General features: G+C 43.4%; 2 protein-coding genes across 5 annotated transcripts in view; one reads left to right on the forward strand and one right to left on the reverse strand.

Moving 5' to 3' along the window:
* Positions 1-15,359, forward strand: part of hdac5 (histone deacetylase 5) — a 71,029-nt gene extending 55,670 nt beyond the window's left edge. For both annotated transcript variants that reach the window (XM_087837365.1, XM_087837364.1), the window contains 13 exons: positions 125-258; positions 1,961-2,081; positions 2,616-2,665; positions 2,742-2,849; positions 2,928-2,983; positions 3,071-3,158; positions 5,702-5,821; positions 6,941-7,038; positions 7,221-7,339; positions 7,542-7,675; positions 8,109-8,190; positions 8,283-8,463; positions 8,627-15,359. In XM_087837365.1, the coding sequence (XP_087693491.1) occupies positions 125-258; positions 1,961-2,081; positions 2,616-2,665; positions 2,742-2,849; positions 2,928-2,983; positions 3,071-3,158; positions 5,702-5,821; positions 6,941-7,038; positions 7,221-7,339; positions 7,542-7,675; positions 8,109-8,190; positions 8,283-8,463; positions 8,627-8,666 (1,331 nt within the window). In that variant the 3' untranslated portion in view covers positions 8,667-15,359. The remainder of the gene's footprint in view (positions 1-124; positions 259-1,960; positions 2,082-2,615; positions 2,666-2,741; positions 2,850-2,927; positions 2,984-3,070; positions 3,159-5,701; positions 5,822-6,940; positions 7,039-7,220; positions 7,340-7,541; positions 7,676-8,108; positions 8,191-8,282; positions 8,464-8,626) is intronic.
* A 1,352-nt stretch (positions 15,360-16,711) lies between these two features.
* pex12 (peroxisomal biogenesis factor 12) lies at positions 16,712-19,895 on the reverse strand. Of its 3 annotated transcripts, XM_006808869.3 has the most exons (5): positions 19,680-19,895; positions 18,853-18,927; positions 18,568-18,695; positions 17,909-18,444; positions 16,712-17,396 (listed from the first exon to the last, which is right to left on the reverse strand). In XM_006808869.3, exons 3-5 carry the CDS (start codon positions 18,688-18,690, stop codon positions 17,003-17,005), a joined length of 1,053 nt encoding a protein of 350 aa, XP_006808932.2. In that variant the 5' UTR covers positions 18,691-18,695; positions 18,853-18,927; positions 19,680-19,895; the 3' UTR covers positions 16,712-17,002. The 3 variants fall into 3 exon arrangements, with proteins under 3 accessions (XP_006808932.2, XP_006808930.2, XP_006808929.2); XM_006808867.3 differs by lacking the exon at positions 18,853-18,927 and having other exon boundaries at positions 18,568-18,692; XM_006808866.3 differs by lacking the exon at positions 18,853-18,927.
* Positions 19,896-27,215: the final 7,320 nt, after the last annotated feature.

Raw genomic sequence — 27,215 nt, forward strand, 5'->3', positions numbered from 1 at the left:
CTCCTGACATCTTGTGGTGATCATTGGGTACTACAGCTGCTGTTGACCCGGTGTTCATACCACTGAAGCACAGGCTTTTATTTCATTGCAATATCTGTGTGTATCTTTTCCTCTCCCTCTCCAGGGCTTGTATATGACAGTCTGATGCTGAAACATCAGTGTGTGTGTGGGAACGCTCACATCCACCCAGAGCATGCTGGGAGAGTTCAGAGCATCTGGTCCAGACTGCAGGAGACGGGCCTGCTGGGCCGCTGTGAGGTACACACACATTCTTACGATTCAGATAAGGCCTTCACACTGACGGCAGAGCCTGCAATGATTCGTTCAATTCAGTTTATTGATTTATAAACTGTGTAAAAGTAGAGCTGGGCGATAGAACGATAACGACATGTATTGCAAAATAACTTTTTCTCGATAGAAAAATTAAACTATTGCGATAGGCCTCACCACTCTTGTCCTCTTAAAAAAAAATATAAGAAGAACAGCCAATCTTAAGTAGTGCAGAGCCGAACCAATCACAGCCGCAGCGTCACGTCACGTGACTTGTTACGTACAGCACAAGTGCCAAGCCGCACATGTGTATTTGTTTGGGAAGCAGCCAGCCGCCGTGCCGCCGGGTAACGGAGGAAATGAGTGTGCCGACTAGAGAAAAATCAACCGAGAGCGTGACTGAAGGTTACCGAAGAGAAAACAGATGATGGCTTCAATGCCGGAGAGATTGTCGAACGGAAGAGCCACAGAAGTTCCGTAGTGTGAAGGTATTTCTGCTATTTCAAGTCTGACAAAAACAGAGTAGCGCACTGTAAACTGTGCCGAAAGCAAGTCTGGAAATACAATAAAGCGGTGCATGCTCAGTCTCTGACTGGAAGCGCTAATTCGTCATTCGGCTTTTGTCGACTAAAGTAAGTGTTCAAACTGTTTGAAAAGCTCAGCTATACAACAAGGAGAGATCGAGAATTTCCTTTTAGTTCTCAGTTTATTTGATATTGACAAAAGTTAGTCAATTTTGTTCTTCTGTAAAACAAACTAAGATTTATTTTTAGAATTAATATTTTCTAAGTGGAATCGACAATTTAGTAGTTTTGTTTGTTCTATTTTGAAACTTAAACGCTTTAGCAGCTGCCATTTGTGTAGTTTGCAATATTTGCCTTTATTTATCTGAAAAAGTCTCATGTTGTCAGGCTCAGGAGAGACTCGGAGGCAGACCGTCACTTAAGTTCACAATTTATTACACACAGACACCAGGTGCGGATATATACAGGTGAGGGGGCACAGGAAGAGGGTCTCCGGGAAACACAGGCACGGGAAGGGGACGGGCTATGTACACAATCCTTCACTGAAGCTCAGGTAGCTCGGACTCCGGCTTTTGGCTCACCAAACGGCGGTCCTCAGGCTGGCGAGAATCTGGCACAGGGAGGAAGAACAGGTAAGCAGCGGCACGAAAGAAACTCGGGAAAAAGCTCAGACTAGAAATGACACTGACGAGTGTTACACAATAATCCAGCGAGGAAGCACTCTCAGCAGCCGCCTTAAGAAGTGAATGAGATGAGATGATTGTTTGCAGGTGTCCGAGCCAGGGGCTGGAGCCGTCATGACTCCGCCCCGGTAGAGCGCAGTGCGCGGGAGGGGAGAGAGAGATGCAGCACAACAAAAACACTTGTAGCCATACAGAGTCAGCCGAGAAGGCACAGGGTCATGACACATGTTCCTTAAGTACATCTACCCTGTTGAACTTATTATGGGAAATAAATATTTAAAAACAAGCTGCTGATTATTTCACATTTTACTTGTGAGCAACGGCACATTTAAATCTTACAAATATAGTTATTTGGCTTATATCGTGATATGGAAAAATCTTATATCGCCCAGCTCTATGTAAAAGCAAGTACAGCACATCTGTCATTTCCTGCAAAGTTGATTTTGTTGTATGAAACATTACTCTCTGTCTGTGTGTGAGCAGAGGATTCGTGGGCGTAAAGCATCTCTGGATGAGATCCAGTCCGTCCATTCAGAGTTCCACACCCTGCTGTACGGAACCAGTCCGCTCAATCGGCACAAACTGGACCACAAGAAGCTGCTCGGTACCCGTCTGTCTGTCTGACTGTCTGTCTACACTTTCTATACACTGAATCTTGACTAAAGTAAATCTGTAAATTATAAATTATAGAAAAATTATAGAGAAAAATGCAGAGTTTTATCGCTTCTTTAAATGTTCCTGTTTAATTTTTAGAAATGAAGTAAACATCAATCAGACACCCAGATCAATTATCCTCGCAGTAACTCCACAGAGGAAAAGACAGGAATGTCACAGCATCCTTACTGTAAATAAGCTCAGGGCCCAGCAGTGTGTCCACTGTAACTGAATACTTTACCCAGAAACATCATTTGTAATTACATAAAGGTTGATAACAGTCAGATGTCGTGATGATTGAGTGTTCTGACAACCCGGTTATGGTCCTTCCATCCTGTGTTTGGCTGTTGCCTGTGTGGGAGTCTGTTTAGTTGGTGTCGTACCCACTTTCCTGTTTGTCTGTTATTATTATTTCCACTTGTGATAAATGTATCGAGCACTTCATGTAAATATGTGCCATAACCTCAACTCTCGCTCATTCCAGGTCCGATTAGCCAGAAGATGTACGCTGTTCTTCCCTGTGGAGGAATCGGGGTGAGATTCTCTTTTTGTAGCCGGTCTGCCTGTGTTAGTGTTAGCCCTGGTCTGAACTGTGTGCTGCCCCCTGCAGGTGGACAGCGACACAGTGTGGAATGAGATGCACTCATCGGCTGCAGTGCGCATGGCGGTGGGCTCGGTCATCGAGCTGGCCTTCAGAGTGGCTGCAGGGGAGTTAAAAGTAAGGCTTTCACCGATGCTTGTGAGTGTGAGCTCATGCTGTGTGCGCGCCCCCCTCACTCTGTGCTTGTTTTTCTAGAACGGCTTCGCAGTTGTTCGTCCTCCAGGGCACCATGCTGAGGAGTCCACGGCTATGTCAGTACACCTGTCACACAATTCTGACTACATTTCTCTCACTACATCCGCAGCTTGACTAATATGTTTTTTAATGTGTTTGCACAGGGGCTTTTGTTTCTTCAATTCAGTCGCCATTACTGCCAAGCTGCTGCAGCAGAAACTTGGGGTGGGCAAGATCCTCATTGTGGACTGGGTGAGAGGGCAGACACACACAGTCATGTTTTCATATTTTTGTGGGGACATCTAATTGACATAATGCTTTCCCTAGCCTAACCATCAAAAATAAATGCCTGTCAGTAGGGCTGCCACGATTAGTTGACTATCAAAATCGTCGACGACTGATTTAAACGTCGACGCGTCGTTTGAAGCTTTGTAAGATCACAAAAGACGCAGGAATAAGTAGTAGGATTTAAGAGTGTAATAACGGACTGAAACAGAAGATGGCAGCACTGCATGTACAAGGATGCCAGCTGCTGTTAAACCCCGAAGAAGAAGAAGCTGTGTCCCAGAATTCATAGCGCAGCCCAGCTCAGTTTCCAGCAATGGCGGCAGCTAGTTGGTTTTAATATTACTCTTATTATTCTTTCTGGGTCACAAAATAAACGTTTAACATATTTTCAGGCGAGAATGTAGCTGTGTAAACCTCAAATATCTGCTCAGTTTATCAAGACACCACATATTTTCAAAAGCGCTCCGACGTTTTCGGAGACGTTTGTTAGCCACTAGCTCGATAGCTAGCCGGGGGCTAGGCTAACTAGAGCCGTGAGAGCACCGGACTCCCAGCAGATCGTTTTCAAACCCACCGCCGTCTTTCACTACTTAGATTAAACATGATATATAAGTCACTTAGATAACTTAAAAATGTTATTGTTTGGCTTTTTTCAGTGTTTTATTTGTTCCTGAGTAAATCGGCTGAGTTTATTAAACTTCACCGAAACAATCTGCACATTTCATTAAAATTTAATAAACTATCATCTTGTCTTTATTGTTAGTTAGCACATACCTTAAACACTTAAAGCTGTAAGCTAATGATAGTTATATAAGAGCAGATGCTGCTGGTGCAATAAGCTGTACGTTTTACGTCCAATGGATGATGATCTGATTAGTCGACTATCAAAATAATCGTTTGTGGCAGCCCTACCTGTCAGCCTAAACCTAAACCTAACTGTAACCCTGACACTAAAATCACATCTCAAAAATGCCTTAAGCCCGTTCAGTTATCTTAGTGAGGACCTTCATTGACATAATGGTTTCCCTAACCCTGCCTAACCCTAACCGCCAGATCTTGGCCGAAACGTCGCGGCATAAGCCCACACTTCATTGACTTTTTTATTTGAGGAGTTTTATTTTGTTCTTGATTTCATTTTTCATTTTTTCTTTCATTTTATATACACACATAAAAAAATACACTTATAAATAACATACCTGATAACAAATTCATTTTATTTACCTATAACAAAGCCCACGGGGACGCAAATTCTACACAAATAAATAGTAACACAAGACAACTATTAACGAAAAACAGTGGACTACGGTCCGCAGGGGGAAGAGCACTTCCCACAACCTTTTCCGGACGGGGCGACCCATTGGGGGAATGGACAGTGCCTTTCCTGTTTCCGGCTGAAGACAGGTTCAGTCCACACTTCCTAACCATTAAAAATGAATGCCTAACCCTAACCCTAATACCTAACCATAACCTAATCGTAACCCTGACACTAAAACCACATTTTGAGCCTCAAAAAGGCTTCAAACGTGTGAGGACCAGTGTGTGTGTCCTCACACGTGACTGTTGGTTTTCACAAGTATAGTAGAATGCAGATTTCGGTCCTCACAAAGATAGCTAGACAGGAACACACACACACAGTTTCTCTATGACTATAGAAAACATTATATTTACATACATTTTTTAAGGCATTTCATATTTAATAGAAAGTGTAATAATAACTTCATTATGAACAGATGAATGCTTCTTCAGTTTGGGTGAAACAGATTGATAGATGAATGTATTAATGATGCAGCTGGAAGCAGTATTTAGGCTTACTGGGGTCAGATCAGGGTTAAATGTGACTGTTCATTATTGCAGGTGAAGTGACGTGATTGGACAAAGATCATTTGAGTAAATACAAAATGCACTATTTGAATAATAATTTCATGTATTAAAGGATAAAGAAAAGCTATCCAAACCTACCTTTTGTGTATGCAGCCCAGTGGACTCATTGTATCTTTGTTAAATTATGAATTATTTGTGATTCACCACATTTTATTAGGATATCACAGTTCAGTTTTGCTAGCCACACCCAGACCTGATTCCTAGCAGACCTGCCGAATCAACACATCAGTTATAGCGTCAGTACAGCCTCTACATCGGTCCTTTCACTCACACAATATTATCACACAGTCATTTCTATTTATCCCGCTTTAACGCTCAGAAAGCTGCTGCAGTATTCTCCATCTGTCTGTCTGGAAAAGGTTATAAAGCCGTTTCTAACGCTTTAAGACTCCAGTGAAAAACAGTTCGAGCAAAAAGAAAACAAAGGCATGTCTCACATTTACCAAAACAGCATCTTGACGATCCCTGAGAGTTTTGGGAAAACATTTTTTAAGAAGGTTTTAAAAAGTTAAACTAAAAGGGAAATGAATCTGAGTGAAAGGCTAACCCGTCCCTGTGTCCACTGTGTCTGTACCATACGTTCCCTCTGACCTTCTCTCTGACGCTGCTGTGATATGTCACTGCAGGACATTCACCATGGCAACGGCACTCAGCAGGCCTTCTATAGCGACCCCAACGTCCTCTACATTTCCCTCCATCGCTACGACGACGGAAACTTCTTTCCAGGCAGCGGCGCTCCAGAGGAGGTAATCACACAATCCCACCGGTCATTCTGTGGGTGTGACGACTCGACAAACCAAAAGTTTCAACCTCGGCTGACCAAAGTGGCCAAAAAGATCTCCACTTGGATAATGTAGTGCACAGGAACGAACAAGAGGCAAATCAACGAGAACCGGTGGCTATTTGAGTTTAAATGGCAAATATGGTCACAGGAGAGAAAAGAGCTGATTGGAGGATGCAGGAGGCCGATGACTGAGAAAGCAACAAGAATACAGAGATTAACTGATGGTGAACAGGCAGACAGACAACTGGAGGCTCAAAGACAAAGGCTACGTTCACACTGCAGGCGAAAGCGCATCAAATCCGATTTTTTTGACCCTATGCGACCCATATCCATCATGGTGTGACAGTGTGAACGGCACAAATCCGATATTTTCAAATCCGATCTGGGTCACTTTCGTATGTGGTGCTGAATCCGATACATATCCGATGTTTTAGAAAGCGACTGCTGTTTGATGGTCAAGTCGCATTAAATCCGTCTTTTACGTCACTGACACAAGACAGACGCCAATTATCAGCTCCGGAGAAGACATCGCGAACGCTTCCTGGCCATCCGGTGAAACTGTTGGGAAGACAACGTTGGAGAAACGTGAACATTTTCTTTGTACTGTATAATCTGCAGATTCTGACAGAAATCTGCAACTATCCTTTGAAGCAGCGCTCCTCTAAAACAGCAATAAGGATCATTATTAGGTTATTTACATTATTATGTAAATAACAAAATAACTTAAAGCAAAAATTGGGAAACGTTAAGTCCAAAGTCTTTATATTAAGGGCCATCAGTCAAACAATACTGTTGCTCTGGGTCTAAACAGAGCGCGTTGTGCGTGACGTCTTCTTTTGCGCATGCGGGCCGCTTTTTGAGCGTTCACACTGAAGCGTGTTTGCTGTCGCATTTTATTTGTAGTGTGAACGAGCAGACAAGAAAATCGTATTTGATCAAAAAATCGGAATTGAGCATCAAGACCTGCAGAGTGAACGTAGCCAAAGTGAAACTGACAGAAATGCAAAGAGCAGAGTTTACAAACAGAATGGCTAAAGACACGTGATGATGATTGTTGCTCTGTTTGTCCTGCTGTCTGCAGGTGGGATCAGGTGCAGGTGTTGGTTTTAATGTGAACATAGCGTGGACCGGAGGAGTGGATCCCCCAATGGGTGATGTGGAGTACCTCACTGCTTTCAGGTAAAACTTTTCATCGTTTCGTGATGTTTGTGCTGCCATGTGTGCGTTTGAATGGTGTTAATTCAGGTTTGCAACATAAGTGGAATCAAATTCTGTTGGGAAAAAAAATAAAAAATATCCAGTGAAATTTATTTGCATCCAGTGAAGTAAAAACGTGTGTGTGTGTGTGTGTGTGTGTGTAGGACTGTGGTGATGCCCATCGCTCAACAGTTCAGTCCAGATGTGGTCCTGGTGTCGGCAGGCTTCGATGCAGTGGAGGGTCATCAGTCTCCTCTGGGAGGCTACAATGTCTCTGCCAAATGTGAGCACAACCTTTAGTTTGTTTCAATTTGGGGTTTTTGCTCAACTTCTTTTTCTTTTTTGACCAGAACTCGCTGTTTTTCAAAGTAAAAAAACAAACGAATAGAAACATGCTGTCTCTCTACAGAGCCGTCTTCTGAGGAGTCTCTGTGACTACGGTTCACATGCAGTGTTTCTCACGTGTGACCGTTGTGTGTTGGCAGGTTTTGGTCAGCTAACGCAGCTGCTCATGGGTCTGGCGGGTGGGCGGGTTGTTATGGCGCTGGAGGGCGGTCACGACCTCACCGCTATCTGTGACGCATCGGAGGCCTGCGTCTCTGCGCTTCTGGGAGACCCGGTGAGAGTCAGAGTCCAATATTTATGTCTTAACCTTAGACTTTTACCACCTGGAGGTGTTAGCCACAACAGTATGGAACAACAACACCAGTGTTTACAAGGTTTCGTGATGGTTTGAGGTGACTGAGCGCACACTGGAATTACTGCTTTGTCCGAATAAATTCACTCAAATGATGGAAAATCTGCTTCGTAGCTTTCTTACTGGGACAAAAGCTGTGAAGCCGATTACACTGTGACACACAACCACATTCACACCATGTAGTGCATGTTTTTGGACTGTGGGAGGAAGCCAGAGTACCCACTAACTCACAAACTGATAAAGAGCATAAAGCATGTTAGCTAGCCTGCTCTGTGATTCAGTGATGAGACCAGCAGACTTTCTTGAAGTGTCGAGCACTTATTCTTTGGTTTTCCCTTCTCTCTGTCTCCGTCAGTGTGACTCTATGTTTCAGTGGCCTCAGGAGAAGCCCTGTCCAAAAGCCTACGCCTCCCTGGAGAGAGTAATAGAGATCCAGAGTAAGAAACGCTCGCTAAATTGCCAGAAACCCATGAGATCGTATCTTCTCAACTTCCTGATTGTATTTCTTTCTCTCGCTGTGTCCCTGCAGGTAAACACTGGTCCTGTCTGCAGAGTTTGTCTCAGACCAGTGGACACTCGCTACTCGACGGCCCCTTGGGGGCTCAAGGCCAGTCAGAGAAGGATGAGGCGGAAACGGTCAGCGCCATGGCGTCTCTGAGCGTCGATGTTGAGCAGCCAGGCTCTGTTCCTGATAGCACAGAAACCAGCAGGTCAGCAGTGCACAGTGAAAGCTTCATGCTACAGGAGAGCACGCATGTCATCCAAGAACATTAGTGTTGTAATTCACAATAAAATGAAATGAATCGTGTTTTCAAACAAATTCTCAGGCTTGTATTTATTCATTTATGTTGTTTTGCTTTGACCTTTTCTCAGGTCCACAGAGGAACCAATGGAAGAGGAGCCCGTTTTGTAGGAGGAGCTTAAACAAGAAGAAGCACACCAAACTTCCACCTACATCTCCTTCGAGCACCTCTCTTTCTCTTCCTTTTCCTCTTCCTCCATGGAGTGTGCATTGGTAAACACAACACACACACACAGAGCGCAGCCGTGCTGTTGTGGAGGACTCCAACAGGCAAAGGAGAACTTAACGGAGGAGAAACCGCGTCATGCGAAAACATGGATGCACTTCTTTTCTCTGTTTCGTCCATGCAAGGAGGAGCAGACGACTTGTTAGCACCTCCGTGGGGCTCGGCAGAGAGGGAGCCCTTGAATTTTTGACCACCTGTACACAGCACCACTGAAATGTTCTCTTCCACCCTCCAATCATTCTCGTGACCTTTTTATTCCATCCCTGCTCCTTTGTTTCCACTGAGGGACGATGACTGTGGAGAAACTTGAATCTTAAATGCCGCACACCAAGCGGACGACTGGTCCTCTTGCGTGTGTCGAGCGCAGGGTTGCCCATTGGAGGAAATGACTGGTTTTAATATTCGCAGGGGAGGAGGAGGAACTAGGTGCCTTTTTTTCTGTCCACAAAAACTAAAACTAAGTCCAGAAAACACAAACCACCACCGCAGCACCTCAGTACAGCAACCAGCTGATCAGGACTGAAGAAGCACACTTTTAAACACACACACAAACACACACACACACGCTGTTGTTGATCCAGTCGGTCACTTCATTTCCGAGTCCTTGTTTCTTCATCTGGATGCCTTAGTTTGTCCCAGTCTCACTATTTAGCAGCTTGTAGAGAGATGGAGAGAGAGACTCATGAGCTCATGTAAATACATATTCTGCTTATTGACTATTTTTTAATATCTGGCTATATTCCAAAAGACTGAGTTTTGCTTTTTTTCACATTTTTGAGGGAAGAAAACCCTCTAAAGCCATCCTCACACACTAGAACTCTCCAGTAAAAATCTCAGTTGAATATTAGTAATAAGATTAAAATAATATTCAATCAGACTTTTGTGGAATCTGGTGGAAGCGTCTCAGGATCAGATCAGCTTTAGCAGGATTCATGTAACTAATGAAACTGCAACACCCATCAGTCCTCTCTCTCCCTCGCTCTGTCTTTATCGTTTGTGTTGATTGAGTCATGTGACCTCCTTCTTTGAAGGAGGGGACTGTGGGATTGTACTTTTGAAACACCGCAGTGACCACCACGTCCCACGTTATCTCTCTCTCTCTCTTTTTTTTAAAAGAATTGTAATATTTCCTGTTTGGTGTAAATAGCGTCTCCTGTCCTGTTGGCCATGGTTACATCACAGCAGGTTTGGTGTGGTCACTTTTCTATATCTGTACATACACACATGTATAAAACCACAAAAGACTTTCTCTTTTTGTATAAAAAAGCAAAAACAATATTCTATATAAATATATATATGTAAACAGTGTTTTATCCAATCAGATTGGATTTCTGAATATATTCTATTTGAAGATTTGAAGTTTGAAAAGGTTTGGCTGTTAGACAGGAAGTAAGCACATGGTCTGATGCGATCAGACCACGACCTGTTTGTTTGTTTGTTTATAGATGCTCAGGATGGCTGAATATTGTTGTGTTGGAGGGGGGGGTGGTCAGCGAGCTCTAGTTCTTCTAGCAGGACCAGCGCTGCCCTCCTCAGGCAAACAGCAGCAACTACAGAACGGTGATATTAAGGTCAAAAGTCATGGCTGAGTAAAATAGGCTGGTCCAGTGATTATGTGTTTTTGTAGTCCAAATGGAGCTAGCTCCAGAGACTGTGGTATTCATTCTACATATCACACGATGGTACCAAATCATGAGCCCTGTAATTCTCATACGTTAGGTTTGTATCAGCTCTGATCCAGGAAGCAGTGAAGCAACGATGGTCGCTTGATGGATCGTGAAATGAGGTACAGCAGGAGTGTTGAAAACAGCCTCGCTGGATGACAGTCTGTTGTTAAACTCACTACCATCCATTTTCTAGAGGTCACAGCAACAGTCTAAGCAGACATGCTAAGACGGTCTTCCTCAGCCACGCCCTCCATCTCCTCTGGGGCGATAAATGGGTGTTCCCATTCCTGCGTGCCCTGGTTCTGTCACATTTAGTTGGACATGCCCAAAACACCTCACCCAGAAAGCATAATCACCACCTTACCACAGTGGGGGGCTTTGGCTGAGTGATCCCATTGGTTCAGAAGTCATTGTTGCCCCTTGTAGGGTCTGTCAGGGTGAAGTGGTCCTGGGTGAGGACCAGGGGATCAGCCAGAGCCTAGACCACGAGGCTGGACTGGGATATTGGTATTTCATCCCCAGCTGTCCACAGTAAACTTGAATAAACTCACTACAAACTGATTAAAATCAAGGTGAAACAACACAAAGTGAGTAAGCAGTAAGTACTGAGAGCGAGGGAAACCTGCTTCCTCAGGTATTATTGGACGTGGTTTGTACCAACTTGAATGGAGAAGACCGTTTTTTGTTGAGGACACATCAGGAAGCTGCATGCCTGCAGACCCGGGGTTAGCAGTACAAGTCGAGGTTGGCACTTGGATTGCCTGAATTGCTGTTAAAGCTACATGATTCTCAGTTTGTGTGTTCAAATTGGGATGTTGTCACTAGTTTTCCAATGGTGAACCGACACAGGTCTAAAGGTGTCTATTTCTAATAGGAGCAAATAAAATCCTGCATATATCCTAAACAAATATGAGGAATTTAAAGATATAATCCAGGCTGAAAGCTACACAGCAGCTGTAGCCAAAGCTGGCAGAAAAATGTGCAACTCAGCAGGCTTATCAACATCACTGTTACATCAATAGATCACAGGGAGATCCGCCTAGAATTAGAATTTCTTGATAGATTCATTTTCTGTTTTCTCGTATTGTTTAGTTGCATTCTCGTGTCGAGATGATTTCTCATTTCAAGCTTGTTCTTTTTCAAATTAAGACTTAAGAGCATTGCTCAGATTTTTTAACAGTCTAGTTTGAGTCAAAAAAAAAAGTACATGCTTTGTTTATTCTAAGATTTTAAGTATCGGGCATAAACAAAATGACTGAGACATTACCAGCTCTTTACAAAGTCAGATAAATAAAAGCTGGGATAATTCAGTAGTTTGTAGAAGCACAAGCAGCAGTAACCGCTGTATGACTATCATTTCCTCACACTGTTGGAGGAACAGCTCTTCTTTACAACATTGCTTAGTTCATACCCGAGGTGCTCTGCCTGCCTTTATGTCAGTTTCTCTGACCTTGGGGTGATTCTGAGGTTGCACATTATCTGATTATGTACTGATATGTGAAACATTAGAAGTTACATAGGGCGTACTTTCTTATTACCACGACGATATATCATGGTGACTTACATCCAATGAACAGAGCGCATTTGAAGGCTGTTAAAACTTTTAACACAAATTTCGCTTCCATTCTGTGACAATAATGACAATGACTGAGAATGCATCGTGTGCTGTTCCTGGATCAGTGCTGACAACCCACTATTTTCAGTACAGTAATGAAGGAGCGAGTGCTTTGTTACACGATATAATCCTCAAACATCATCATTAAAAAAGTGCAGTCAAATTGCACCACTCATGAAATCTTTAAAGTGAATGTTTGAAAGTGTTGAGCTTTGTTCAGTCTCAAAAACTCAACCTACCCAACTTCAGGCTCAAGCCTGCTGACTGCTGTTTGGCCACCACCTTCCCATTCTGACCAATCACATGTTGCTCAGCAGACACAGAAGCTTCAGAGCTGGACCGGCCTATTGTGAAAACCTATTGAAACTCAACTCAGAAACACTATACCGGGACGTCAGGGGACTAACTCTGATCGATCGTCAACCTCACTAAACTTCATTTCCCAGGACCCTTTGCGGTGTTCTGGCCGACGCTGCTACCTCTGGGTCTCGTCCATTTAAAGCAATACCACAGTGGTGGAACTGCAGTGACGGGAACAGAGAGCGAGAAGGCCATAGCAACCGATGATCTGAGGAACTCTCTGTACCTTTTTACACAGTGTGGTTGAGTGCTCTTTGTGTATATTATCTGTCAGGTGGAATGGAGAGGCAGTATTGATTGATTGATTTATTGACCTGTGTTTCCAGGTGGTTTAGTGTAGTCTTTTTGTACTATTGTAAACACTAAGGGCATTTTGTCCATTTAACACGCAGTCAGTAATAGCAGCGCCTTGCGTCGGGTTCGTGGGGGCCGTAGAGAGCGAGCGCTGGACAGGTCGATCATTTCAATGACCCGACACCGCAGTGCTACACGGGGTCAGCTGCTGAGCTCGACTGGAGTTCATGCAAGCACAAAGGGAGCAAATGAAGAACTTTGGAGGCAAGCAGCAACTACCACAGGTGTTGGTTCAGATGAAAAATACCTTAACATTTATAAAAATGAGTAACAACAAGTAAAAGATTCACTTTGTTAAAGGATCTTCCATTCCCTCAATAACTAGACTAGCATCGTGTGGGCATCATGGTCACTGTGGCCTAAACCAGCGGTCCCCAACCTCTTTTGCGCCACAGACCGGTTTATGTCTGACAATATTTTCACAGACTGGCCTTTAAGGTGTAGCGGGTAAATACAACAAAATAAAACCAGTACCAGAACCAAAAAAAAAGAAGATTTATTCATAACACACGGAAAAGACCCAGGGAAACCGAGTTAACGATAAAAAAGATTAAAAAAAATAATGCTAAAAAAACCCTGAAAACCATGAATTTCACACCTGAGCCTCAATACTCGCATCCCGGCACCAAACTACTCATGGACCGGTACCAGTGCCAGGCCCGGGGGTTGGGGACCACTGGCCTAAACTCTTAAACCACTGAAGAAGAAAAGACTGAGTTGATGTAGTTAAACAGTAAGACTTTGTTTTCCATTTTAGAAAAGATGACATGGAAATGTAGCATCTAATCTAATTGGTAGGTTTTCCCTTTGAGATGCAAACAAGTGAAGAGAAACCAATAAAATGGAAACAACCAATAAATCAGATGTTGGTTTTCCTAAGTCCTTTGATTTGGAAGTGCACACAATTTTTCCAATTTTCCTTGTTCTTGCATTCACAAAGGGAACAAATTGTTAGTTGATTTCCTGTAAATCAAGTTTGGATAACAATTTAGGTATTTTCAAGAATGTCACATTAAAAAAAGCCTTGACCCAACAAGTCAACATGTAAACCTATAAGAGCTCATGATTAGCTACCTTATCTCGCTAGGTCAGACTTCTTTTGTGGTTTTTATTTGTTCCACAATAAAAATTAAAGATTTAAAAGAATTAGAAAAAAAATAACAGGAAAATCCTCCCAAGATGTTGTTCAGATGGGTTTCTTGCAAACTTGGTCGGATCTAGAAACGGAATTGCCAAGCGAGCAAAACTTGACACCAGCAAAGTTTTCCAAAATTTCCAAAGTATATGACGACAAACGTTTATCCCTTTCTTCACACACGGTTGTGAACAGTTCTAAACTTTGCTCATCTTTAAAAATACCCAACTTTCATATTAGCATTACTGTCCAAGATTCGAGCTTGAGTGAGCTCCTCTGTGTCGTCGTAGTCGACAGATGCGATGGACAAACTTGGCCTAATTTGGAAAAACTGAATGAACCACTTGTGGTTGCGTTGATTTAGCGCGTCACCAAGAGACGGCCAAACCCTTCAGCTGTAGTGGTTGCTGCTTGGTGTCGAGGACACTTATGAGCACAGATTGAGGTGGGAAACATTGGGATCTTGCCTCAGCACAGGGCTGATTGCGCTAGCTGGAAGAGCCCAAAGAGAAGAGGGAAGGGAATGGAGAACTCTTGCAGGACACCGTGCTGATGCAGAGAGATGGTTTGGGTCGTCAGGGCACCTCCCCAGCCTGGAGGCCACATAGCTTTACTGCTGCTGCCACCCACACGACACTGAGGTGAAACGCACACAGTCACACACACTCGGACTATTTTGCTACGAGTTGATACTGTGTATTTCTTGATATGTTTGATACTGTGGTGTAAATGTAGTGTCCTGCTATCATGCGGTGTTCAGGGGCGGGGGGTGGGAGAGCGGTACATTTGGGCTGTCGGGTGGGAGGGAGACAGAGGAGGTTCGCCCTCTCTCCCTCATTTACCTCCTGTTTTTTGAGGGGAGACGTTCTCTCTGTTACCTTTCACTCGTTTCAGCTCGCGCCTGAAACGTTGTTTTTTTCTTTTCGGGAAACGCCATTTTTGTTGAAACTGATCACGAGCACATTCCTGACTCTTCTCTGTCTGTGCTGTTGTTTTCTCCAGATTCTTGCCTGTTGCGACGATATAACATGTGTCTAGTTCTTGCTGACTCACATGTATATAAAGTGCATATATGTGTACACATGTGCAATACACGCTATTCGAGCAATCTATTACTGTGACTATTATTGATGATGATACTTGTCCCTTTTTTGAAGTTTCAGCCTGTTTTTTGTTCGTTTTGTTTCTTTTTTGTTCCCCTCCTCGTCCTGATTTGCTGTTGATGGATTGTGTTGCAGGAGCCTAAAAAGGGAAGGTGACTATTGTGATTCTTCACGCTCAGTTTCATTTCAGGGGTTTGTGGACATTTTAACGAAGCCCTTTTTTTATTACTCTCGCTGTAATGTTGTGATGTTGACCCTGATTACCTGTTTCTCTGTTTTTTTTTTTGTTGTTTTTTTTAAGTGGGCTTGTTGTTAAATTTGTCTGGAAACTCAATAAAGCAATTCACCGATGGTCTGTGCAGTAACTTGTATTCTGTGCAAGAGTCTAGTCTAGTCTCAGATACAGCAAGAGGCTGTCTGTATACAGACTATGGATTGTTTGTAAAACCTGAAAGTTGCCATCATGATGTGATCAACTGGCGCTAACTCTTGAAGGAATTCAGCTCGGCTTTTGACCTTTTGACCTTTAGATGCAGATGGACTGCTGAGTCTTGTCCTGTGGAAGTGGCTCTTCTATGTTGTGCCATGCGCTTGTGAAGTGGCTGTTTGGTCTCTCCGATGTAGAGGTCTGGACATTCCTCGCTGCACTGTACAGCGTACACCACATTGTTAAGTCTGTGTTTTGGCGTTTTGTCTTTGGGGTGAACCAGTTTTTGTCTGAGCGTGTTGCTGGGTCTGAAATGCACCGGGATGTCATGCTTGGAGAAAACTTTTCTTTGCAAGCTCCTTTGACTACGATGACCTGGATGACTGAGAACCTTCACAGACATAATCATCATTATGTGTTAGCTTGTTAGCTGTTAGCTTAGCACTAAATCGCTGTGAGCCTTTAAATTGCATTTGGATAAGGTTTTATATTTGGTGGAGACATGAGAGCATCATTAACCTTGTTATGTTGTTTATGCCCTACTGTCAGTCATTAGTGTGATCGTAAGGTCGTATCTGAAACAAGTCTTCCACTTGTTAGATCAGCTTAGGCAAAAAGGACACACACACACAAACACACAAATGCTTTCTAGGCTCATTCAAAATGCATCTGCTCCTCTAAGACTGTGTTCACACAACCTTACTGATTAGTATATTTATTTTTCTTCCAACTCATCAGCAGTTTGTTTGAGGAAAAGGCCAGATCTCATTCTAATCCATCTCCATTAGCATGTGTCCTCATTATGGGATGCAGCAGAGCACTCACACCATAGAAACTGATTCTACTAGGAGCAGCTCGACAATGTTTCTCTGTGCAGCAGGAGAACACTTTTTAGGTTTCTGGGTAAAAGGGAAGTGAACCAAGTTCCCAAACTGGTCGTGCCTCAGGTCTTCTTTGGGCAGAACCAGGCCAACGGTTCAAAAAGGCCACAAAAATGAAGTTGCATCTTATAATCCACCATGTAGGAGTTTAAACATCTTTGCCAGGTCACAGACATTTTTATCAGTAATGACAACTTATTCGTGAACAACTTATTTCTGAGGAAAAGACCCACTGACTGATCTGCTTTTATGCTAACTGTGACAGGCCTAAATCTGGTCCTAGCACTGGAAAAAGCTGCTAAAATGCAGCCAGTTTGTAACCAGTAACCCAACTGGTGACCAAATTAAGGGACCCTGCAAATTCCTCAAAAAAACAAAAATATTACACTCTTATTAGATTTTTTTAATTAGACTTTATTATTGAATTATTCAATTTTCACTTTGACAAGAGCTGAAAATTAGTAAAAAAAAGTTATTTTAATTTTAATTTAATTTAGTATTTTAATTTTAATTAGTAAAAAATATTATTAAAATGTATTAGTTTTTTCAGAAACTTTAAGGACATTATTAGTTTATTGTATAGAAAAAGGAAAACAGCTGTGAATATCCCTCAAATATCATTTTCATATTGTGTCTGTATATCATCTGTCACACAGTTGATCTTGTCTGCTTTGATGCTTTAGCTCTCTGGTGAGTAGATCTTGATGAGGTGTTGCAGTTCGGTGGGATATCCGGTGACTGGGCAGCGGTGGTTACTTTTCACGTATGTGTAAATGCAGCGGTAACAGAACACGAAGCCCGAGGTGGACAGCACGGTGGCATTGGTGTGGGGCTTCCTGCACAGAGGACAGTTCCTGCTTTCTGAGCCCAGCCCGCCCTGATCCTGCTGCAGGTGGAGCGGGGGTGGAGGAGCCGGCAGGGAGGTGAGAGCTTTCACTGTGCTGAGGTTCTCCGACGAGTACCACCACTCCAGGAACTGCAGGAAGAAAACACCCATAGAGAGGGAAGAGGAGACAGACACAGCCACGCCCCTCGCTGCTTGTGACATCATCCACCAAGCTCTCTGCAACACGCTGTGAACACAGAAACAATGCATTGTGGGTGTTTAGCAATGTTTTTTTAATGACATTCCTCATTCAAGAACTGTAAAAAATATCACTGAGTGTATGTTTGTGTGGCCTCAAATCAATTTACCAAATGAGCTAAAGCCACACAGCACACATCAGCAAACATTAAACTTGATAAGTGTTTAAGTACTTAAACCTTTGGCCAAACAAAGTGAAATTAATCTAACTGTCTGAATATTCTCTGCGAAAAACATCTGTTTTCTAATGTGTTGGATCTGAGCCATCCCAGCAGACAGGCTTGGACCATAAGGACACAACAGTTTTGTGGTTTTTGCATCACTGACTAAATGCACTTTAATGCATGGAACGTTGTATCAGCAACATACAGTTAAACAGGCTGCATGAAAAACTTCCTTCAGTTTAGATCTGCAACTGGTGATCTATCCGGGTACAAAGCACACCTGTTAGGACACCACTGTGGGTAGGGACACAGACAGTAGGGAGTTTGCGAGCTGTACCTTCCACCAGCTGGTCTCCCGGGAGTCCTGGCTTTCCGCTCCATGTCTCTAATATCTTGAGCGTTAAGTCGTTCCAGTCTGACCCCGGCCAGCCACAGGAGAGGACTGTGGGTCCTGGAGACTCCAAAGACAAACAGCAGCTGCTGACAGAAGATCCACGTCTGCCAGGCTGAGCTGACGTACGGATATGCTGCTACGGCCGCCCGGTACAGCCTCTGGCTCCTCGTCTGCGCCAACCGGATGGAGAAATCCTCCTCATCCCTCTGCCGTGCCAATGTGGCCTCTAGCTTGGCCTGCAGGTATGGCAGCAGGCACAGAAGAAGAAGAGACCACCAGCGGGATGTCCTGGTCATCCCGAGGCGCACAGGAAGTCTCTGCCTGCCTGAAACTCTTTTCAGTCCGTAGAAGTTCTCTGAGAAGGAGGCACTGCAGTTAGACAGGAAGTGGTTCTGAAGGAGAAGGTCCAGCAGCAGGTAGAGCTCATCAAAGCTTCGCCACAGGAAGCCAAAGCGGGATGGGTTGGACTCTGCCAGAACCTGGAAAGGACACCAGGAGCTAGGCTGTTAGAACCCTAACACTGATCTGTGGAAAGTATAAGTACCACCACACACAGACACAGACACAGACACACACACACACACACACACACACACGCTCACCTTGACTGCATGTTTCAGCGCCGGTCTGACCGCCTCCATCAAAGACTCCTGTGCCAGGACTTCAAACACTGACGGCTGCTCACTGACAACCGTGGATGTAAGATGGGCTCCGGCCTCAGCCATGGCTGCTGCACAAACACAGCACAGTTACCTTTTACTGCCTTTTGTATGACCACTGCACTCAAGTCCAGACTGAGAGACTCTTCCATCTGTATAAAGATTTACTGGATTACTGTAACTACACTGAAAGCACTTCATATGTGACAAAACGTTTGCTTTATTTACATCAGCTCAAGGACCAGCAGCCAGTGGAAGCAGCCGACCTCAGGGAAACACTGGTACATCCACCTTTCTGTCAATCTTTGAACACAGAGCGCAAAGCAGGGTTTACACAGGCATGGTAGAAGAAAATCACCATGTGGTGCTGCGTTTGAGGAACAGCTTGAAATGCACTTTCTTGGGAATCTCACGACTAATATTAACTTAAAATCTGTCAGTCAGTCACGTTTAAACAGTTTTAATTCCCGTTTGAGGTGCAATTGTGCAGTTTTTATGTCACGGTGCTCACTAAAACTAAATTTATTCAAGTAAAGTTTGAAAACTGCTGCCCAAATTAGTTTTAGGAACTATTTTAAGGTGGATGGAGCACAAAAAGGAGGTTTCTATCGGGGCTTTGTGACTCACACTAATCTTGTCTCCCTTACGGAGATTCAGTGAGCAAAATGACGGTTACACGCGGCCGCTGCATGAACTTAGAACCGAGGTACAAGGTGCAAAGCTGGCATGACCTACTTCAACGTGAGTTGTCCCTGAAGGCTGCATGTGTCGTTAAACGACACAGGTGTCTTCAGTGCAACACTCTGAAGTCTTAAAAACGCAAGCCGCGTATATGAGCATTTGTGAAACACTTAATATGTCAGTGACGTTTTGAAATGACGGCTGGTAAACGCCAGCTAGTGTCGCATCTTACTCAGTGCTAACGCCAGGTAAGTAAGGCACTGGACAGGTGCTATTACCAGTTTAACACAGTTTAACAGACTAAACAGTAAGAAGTGCTGATAGCGGGAGGTAGCATTTACTTTTCACTACTTTATTTCGGTGGTCACACGTACCTTCCTCTGCTGGTTGCTAGCTCCCAGCTAGCAGGTCTGCATTACCGTCGATTCTCTTCAGGCTCCTTCTAACTCACACGGCAGCGCTGAGCAAAACATTAGGACGGAGTCTGATTTTGTCCCATTTCTCTCCTCTCTCGCCCCACAGCGTGTACTGTCCACAACAATTCACCATTTCCGTTTACACACGTTCTGAGTGTTTTTTTTTTTCAACAACGTCATCGCGCAAGAATACGTATGCGACTGCTCCATCGGACTCTAAGGAGTGACCCTGTAACTCTACGGTGATTGGCTGTTTCGCTGTCAAGTAACCGATGACGCTCTAGATCCTAGGCCACCGATAGGTGGACGCCGCCAGGCTGTGCCAAATAATGATAGTTTGCCAAAAAAAAATGATTGCCTGTATTTAAACCGTTGTAAATGACTTGTTGGCCTATAAGCTCCCAAACATATCTGTCATTAATGATATTAAGTAATTTTTAGCCAAAAAAATTATACCAGTCACAAGGTAGAAGATGCAACCAGATTTTTGCAAAAGCGACGCAATATCCTTTATTTATACAGGTAAAAAGTGCAATTGACCTTAAAAATCCACCTCAGGAAGAGGGAGAGAGCCAAGAGGGCAGTTATTAGACAACTATAAAATAACAGTTGTTTAAACATATTTTTATTTACATTATTTACGGATTCATATTAATTACTTGATTTTGATGTATCGTCGATTTTAATCTGGACAGCGTTTTTCTTTACATTGTTCTATACATACTGCAGTTGAACAAAGCACCGAGTCCAAATAACACACAGAAACACATAGACCAATCAGGTACATTGTAACACATCTTACGTGATCGTGCTGAGCCAATCAAATAATTTATTCAAAAAAAGGAAAACTCCGCAAGGAGACGAGATGCAGAAGTCCGAAGTAGCAAAGTCAAGGAAACAGAAGGGAGGAGTTGAAGCTGATAGTTTACATGGGACATGTAGTAAAGGAAGAAGAAAAGGGTAAACCAGCTGCTTCTTTTCATTATTTTTATTTTAACTTAAAGATGACCAATTTTTATACTTTTGAATGTAAAATTTATTTTAATTTATACAAGAAATTAAGATTGCATTATTTTATTTTCATTGTGGAAATTAATAATACACATTGGTGAAATAATGTGAGTTTGGCACTGATAGAAATTTTAGGCTACTTTGTTTTACAAGAAAAATGTTCGCCCCCCCACTACTAACTCTTTTACTCTACGTCCACACTTAAACGGGTATTTTTGAAAACGCAGCTGTTTCTATGCGTTCGAACCTTTCGTCCACATGTAAACAGCGTTTCGAATCACCGAAAACTGAGATTTTTTTAAAACGCCGTTTTTTGCGTTCACGTGTTTACGAATACAGAGTTCGTCACGCAGCGTCAAAGGTATGTGCCTTTTTTCACGTCACGCTGTGCGCCAAGTTATTGTTTACATGAGATGAATTGCAGAATGGCAAAATGTTACTGTTAATCTGACTGTCTGCAGTTTTACACTCTATACACACGCAGTTACTGTCCCCCAATTTAGAAAGGCAGAGGCGTCACAGTGTAATTATTTTACGTGTAGTTGTTTTTTTCCTGTGTAATAATATTCAATATTGCTATCAATACATTTCTCAAAAAATGCCTCTGTGTGCAAAATGGATTAAAAAGCATAAACAACTGTGGGATACTGTTAGTCCGTAATTCTGAGAGCACAGAGCATGCTCCCGGAAACTAATTCTGCCGCAGAGACCTACCTGGCACTTGTGCAGGTGAAGCCAAAGGGAAGATAAGCTTCACCATATTTTCTCGTCTTTGGCTTGGAAGGAAGTTGGTTTGGAAACATATTTGGCGATGCTTCATGTGATATTCTGGATTAGGCTCTTTGAAAGATCAGGACAGAAGGACGTGGATAGGTGCTTTATTGAACAGCAGGACATCACACACTAACTTGTTGGTTTCTTAGCGGTGCACAAAACTACCCTTTTGTTGTTATATATTGGTCAACCAAGAACTAGCCCTGTAACAGGCACTTCTGTATTTTACCACTGGGGGCAACAAATTCACTCTATTACATTCCTCCCCTTTTAGATTTGTAATTGAAATAAGCAACCCTTTAAAGAATGTATTTCACTGCCCCCACCAAAAGAAATATTCTGTGGCCCTTACGAACAATGAACAAATGTAGCCATTACTTTCATTATTAAAATGTTCACTTCTAAAATAACTGGCAGTAAATAACTAAAACATAACTCTACATTTTCAAAGATTCAGCCTCTTTGGGGGAACTCTGCATCTCTCTGGGTATCTGCGTTCCACAGATGGGCTTTGGGTGGTTTCTGGGGTGGATACTGGTGGTTCATCAGTTGTCTCTTTAGGTGGTTCAGGAGGTAAGGGGTGTGATGTTAAAATCCCAGGTGGACTTGGTGGTATCTCTGGAACAACACCATCCATAATCACTTCTGGCCGTCCCTCTGAAACCCGTGAAAATATAACTGGGGGTTTCTCCACAGTCTGTCTCCATGGTAACAGGTGGTCCACATGTGTTGTGCGTGTTCTCTGTCCCTCTTTTATCAGGTAAGTAACACTTCCCATTTTCTTCAGAACTGTTCCCTGAGTCCATTTTGTTTCCCCCCCCCTGAAGTTTCGGATACGCACAGCGTCTCCCTCCAAAAAAACACGAACAGGTTGGGTTTTGTAATCATGGTGTCGCTTCTGCTCAGACTGTTTCTGTTCAATGTGTCTGCTTAGTTCAGGTTTCAGCAGGCTGAAGCGAGTCCGGATCTGACGTTTCAGGAACAACTCTGCTGGTGTACGACCCGTCACAGTGTGCGGTGTACTGCGATACATAATAAGGAAGTTTGCCAAACGATGACTGAGTGGCAATGTGGCCTTACCATCTGCTTCCAGCACATTTTTCATCAGGGATCGTTTCAGGATTTGTACTGACCTCTCTGCGGCCCCGTTTGATGCAGGATGATAGGCAGGAACAGCCGTGTGTCTGATCCCATTTAACTCCAGAAACTGACTGAATTCCTTTGACACAAGTTGAGGTCCATTGTCTGAAACGAGCTCTTCTGGAAGTCCATATGAAGCAAATAACCCTCTCAAAACCTCAATGGTGTTGTGTGAGGTAATGGATGGCATAGGGAACACTTCCAACCATTTTGAATGACTGTCAATGACAACTAAAAAGTACTGCTTGCCTTTTTCAGCGAAATCAATGTGAATCCGTTGCCAAACTCTCTCAGGCCACTTCCACGGATGGAGTGGTGCAACGGGTGGTGACTTCTGTACAGCCTGACAGACTGAGCAGCTTTGAACCAGTTCTTGTATATCACCATCACAGCCTGGCCACCACAGGTAACTGCGAGCGAGTGCTTTCATACGACAGATACCTGGATGTTCATGATGCAGGTCTTCCAGCACTTTCTGTTGGTAAACTGGTGGAATGATGACCCGTTGTCCCCAAAGAACACATCCTTGTTCTGCTGACAGCTCGTGTCTGCGTGTAAAGTAAGGCTTAAGTGATTTGTCTTGCATATAACTCGGCCACCCATTCATGGTGTAACTCCAGACCTTGCTGAGGATTGGATCCTTCATGGTTGCTCTCTCAATGTCTTTAGCTACTATTGGTAGCTCTTCCACATGTGAGAAATAGAAGATACTTCCCTCCTCTGCAATGTTGTCTGGCGTATTTCGAGGTAGACGTGACAATGCATCTGCATTGGCATGTTCAGCTGATCTTCTATATTCAATGTCATAGTTGTATGCCATTAGAATAAGAGCCCAGCGTTGCATTCTTAGTGCAGCGAGTGTTGGGGCAGCTGACTTTGGCTCTAGTATAGCCAGCAGTGGCTTATGATCTGTTATGAGGGTGAATTTCCTTCCATACAGATATTTATGGAATTTCTTTACTCCAAAAATTATGGCAAGGGCCTCTTTTTCTATCTGGGCATACTTTCGCTCAGCTTCAGTTAATGTTCTTGATGCGAAAGCCACGGGCCTTTCCTTTCCATTTTCCATGACATGAGAGATGACTGCGCCCAATCCATAAGGTGACGCATCACAGGCTAACTTCAATGGCAGAGTTGTGCTGTAGTGCACCAACACTTTGTTCTGCAGCAGTAGACTTTTTGCATCCCTGAATGCTTTTGCACATTCCATGGTCCAAATCCATTTAGCATCTTTTCTCAACAGGTTATGCAAAGGCTGAAGAATGGTGGATGGATTTTCCAAAAATCGACTGTAGTAATTTAGAAGACCAAGAAAAGACTTCAGTTCAGTGACATTTGTTGGTTCTGGTGCATTTGTTATGGCTGCTACCTTTTCCTCTAAAGGATGCAGTCCATCCCTGTCAATACGATGTCCCAAGTACTCCACACTGCTCTGAAGAAAGTTGCACTTGGAAAGCTTCACTCTGACACCATGCTTCTCCAGACGTGTGAGTACTTCCTCCAACCTCTTCAAATGCTCCTTTTCAGATGAAGCAGTGATGAGGATGTCATCCAAAAAGCAGGTCACATGCTCCATCCCCTGAAGGATTTGATCCATCACAGACTGGAAAAGAGCCGGAGCACTGGAAACACCATAGCTGAGGCGATTGTACTTATAGAGACCTTTGTGTGTGTTGATGACCAGATACTTCTCTGATTCTTCATCTAACTGTAGCTGCTGATAGGCATGAGAAAGGTCAAGTTTGCTGAAGGATGTTCCTCCAGCTAAAGTAGCAAACAAATCTTCAGTATTAGGAAGTGGATATCTTTCCTCTTCAACACACTGGTTGACACTGACTTTGTAGTCACCACATATCCTAATTGTTTTGTCTGCTTTTGGCACAGTAACAATAGGGGATGCCCACTCACTTTTCTCAACCTTTGAAATAACCTTCACCTTTTCCAATCTGTCCAGCTCCTTTTCCACAGCTTCTTTTAGTGCATAAGGAACTGGGCGAGCTTTACAGAAAATTGGTGTAGTGTTTGGTTTAGTGTGGATTCTAGCTTTAAATCCCTTTATGCAGCCTTGGTCATCCGAAAACACTGCCTGATGGCGCTGAATCACTTCTAGTACTCCTGGCTTTGCTTCTTTCTGCACCAGTACCTTGTGTACTGTGAAAATCTGTTTCCAGTTCAGCTGTAGTTTCTTTAACCAGTTTCGTCCAATCAGAGCTGGTCTGTCTCCCTGAACAACGATCAGTGGTAGGCTGATGTTTTGAGTCCCATACTGTACTGGTAACATAATATATCCACGCACAGATATGTGTTGGCCTGAGTAGGACTTGAGCTTTAGCCCACTGGCTGGTTTTATAGGGAAATGAGTGAGATGCATCTGATAATACTTGTCTGATACTACAGACACTGCTGATCCTGTATCCAGCAGCATGGTGGTGTTCTTGTTCCCAAGCACAACATCCACTGTGTATCCCTTCTCACTGGAGGTGATGGAGTACATTGAATAAACTCCAAAAAGTTCAGCTTCATCATTCCTACTTGAGCATTCATCCTCAGTTTCCAAATACTGAGTTTGCTGACTGAATTTTTTATTCCTGCAAGCACGTGCAATGTGTCCTATTTTTGCACAAACATGACACTTTTTACTCTTAAATTTGCACTCACGTGCTGAATGCTTTCCACCACAACGATAACATGGTTGCTTCACTCCTGTGTCTTTTTTAGGTCCCTTCCAGTTCTTTGGCTTGTTATTGCCCTCTTGCCTGTTCTGTCCTTTCCATCCTTTGTTGAAAAAATTTGGAGCATTTGTCAAGGCATTTATGTGGTGAGGGTCCTGGCGTCCTGAAAACTCCATCGTATTTTTCGAAGCGAGTTCCATGGATATAGCAATCTCACATGCACGTGGAAATGTAAGATCTTTTTCCGATAGTAGCTTGCGCTGCACAGCATCAGAACGCAGCCCACTAACAAAACGATCCCTCAGGGCCTCATCCAAATATTGTCCAAAATCACATGTGGCTGACAACTGCCTCAGGGCGACAACATAGTCTGAAACTGCCTCCCCTTCTTTCTGGTTACGTTTCTGAAAACGAAAACGCTCAGCTATCACCACTGGAGTCGGCTTATAATGCGCACTTAACGCTGCAGTCAGCGCTGCATATCCCATGGTACTCGGTACCCTCGGAGACACAAGATTCTTTAGCAGCCTGTATGTATCTGCTCCGATCACAGAGAGAAACGTGCACACTTTCTTCTCATCGGAAACATCATTTGCCAACATCCATTGCTCCAACCGCTCCAAATATGACTCAAAATCTTCCTTCGATTCATTATACTCTTCAACACGACCCACATGCATCGCCATGTTAGCTCACCAAAAGCTGTTCCGCTGCAGCCGTGAAGAAAACGTCTTGTTTTGTCTTTTTCTTTACATGTGAGCTCAGCCCTTCTACAGCCTCAGTCACGCTGTGGAAATCTTTTGAATCCTCGTCGCCAGTTGTGATATTCTGGATTAGGCTCTTTGAAAGATCAGGACAGAAGGACGTGGATAGGTGCTTTATTGAACAGCAGGACATCACACACTAACTTGTTGGTTTCTTAGCGGTGCACAAAACTACCCTTTTGTTGTTATATATTGGTCAACCAAGAACTAGCCCTGTAACAGGCACTTCTGTATTTTACCACTGGGGGCAACAAATTCACTCTATTACACTTCATCTCCAGCTTCGCGTTTGTGTGGGAGCCCCGTCAAAAAACCTGTCAATGATGCTAGCAGTGTCCAAGGGTTCTTTATTTTCTCTTTCTTTTCATATCGCCCCCCCCCCCCCCCCTGCAATGGCTCTGCGCCCCCCCGCCCCCCCATGATGTCGTCTAATCTATTTCTGGTTTTATCAAACAGCCACTGTGCCTTTAGAAGCAGTGACAAACCAGCAGGTGTTATAAAACATTATTTTATATACAGTCTGTGAAACGTGATGGTTCTGCTTCCTTATCCGTTCTGCCCACATTTAGCCTGTGAAGGTTCCCCAATCAATCAGGAAGGAATTTTGGAGGCTGTCTTTGTGCTCTTTTCCTTGTTGTCTTGTGTCTAACATGGGTACCTAAAAACAAAAAAAGTGATAATTAAACATGAACAATATTCAGCTCTCCACGTGGGTCTGAGTCTGGGTTTAATCTCTTGATCCTATGCCCTCTGTCTCTCTATCCTCTTCATTTTCTGCCTGCTCTCAGTTGTCTGAGTTCAGTAAAGGCTTAACACATAACAAAGCAAAAATCTGTAGGCCCAATAACATCATTGCAGACTGTGCAGTCCTCCTGGTGAATGGATGCTGGGTATTTAACCTCTTGATTGCATAATGTGATGAAATTGTTGTGCACAAACGAGAAGACAAAACATTTTAATCCTCATAAATGCAAATATAAATTTCAACATTACACATTATTCAACATTATGTGGCTTTTCTTCACTTATGCACTGAATTATTGTTTATTCTGTAAAATAAAACACAGTCAACTTGACAGCACACTTACAGTGCTGTGCCAAAATGTTGGCTCACTTGTAATTTCTGAAGCTCA

Source organism: Neolamprologus brichardi, unplaced genomic scaffold, assembly GCF_056152115.1.
Source record: "Neolamprologus brichardi isolate AB-2024 unplaced genomic scaffold, ASM5615211v1 NODE_ptg000031l+_length_7269946_cov_1, whole genome shotgun sequence".
NCBI classification, from domain to species: Eukaryota; Metazoa; Chordata; class Actinopteri; order Cichliformes; family Cichlidae; genus Neolamprologus; species Neolamprologus brichardi.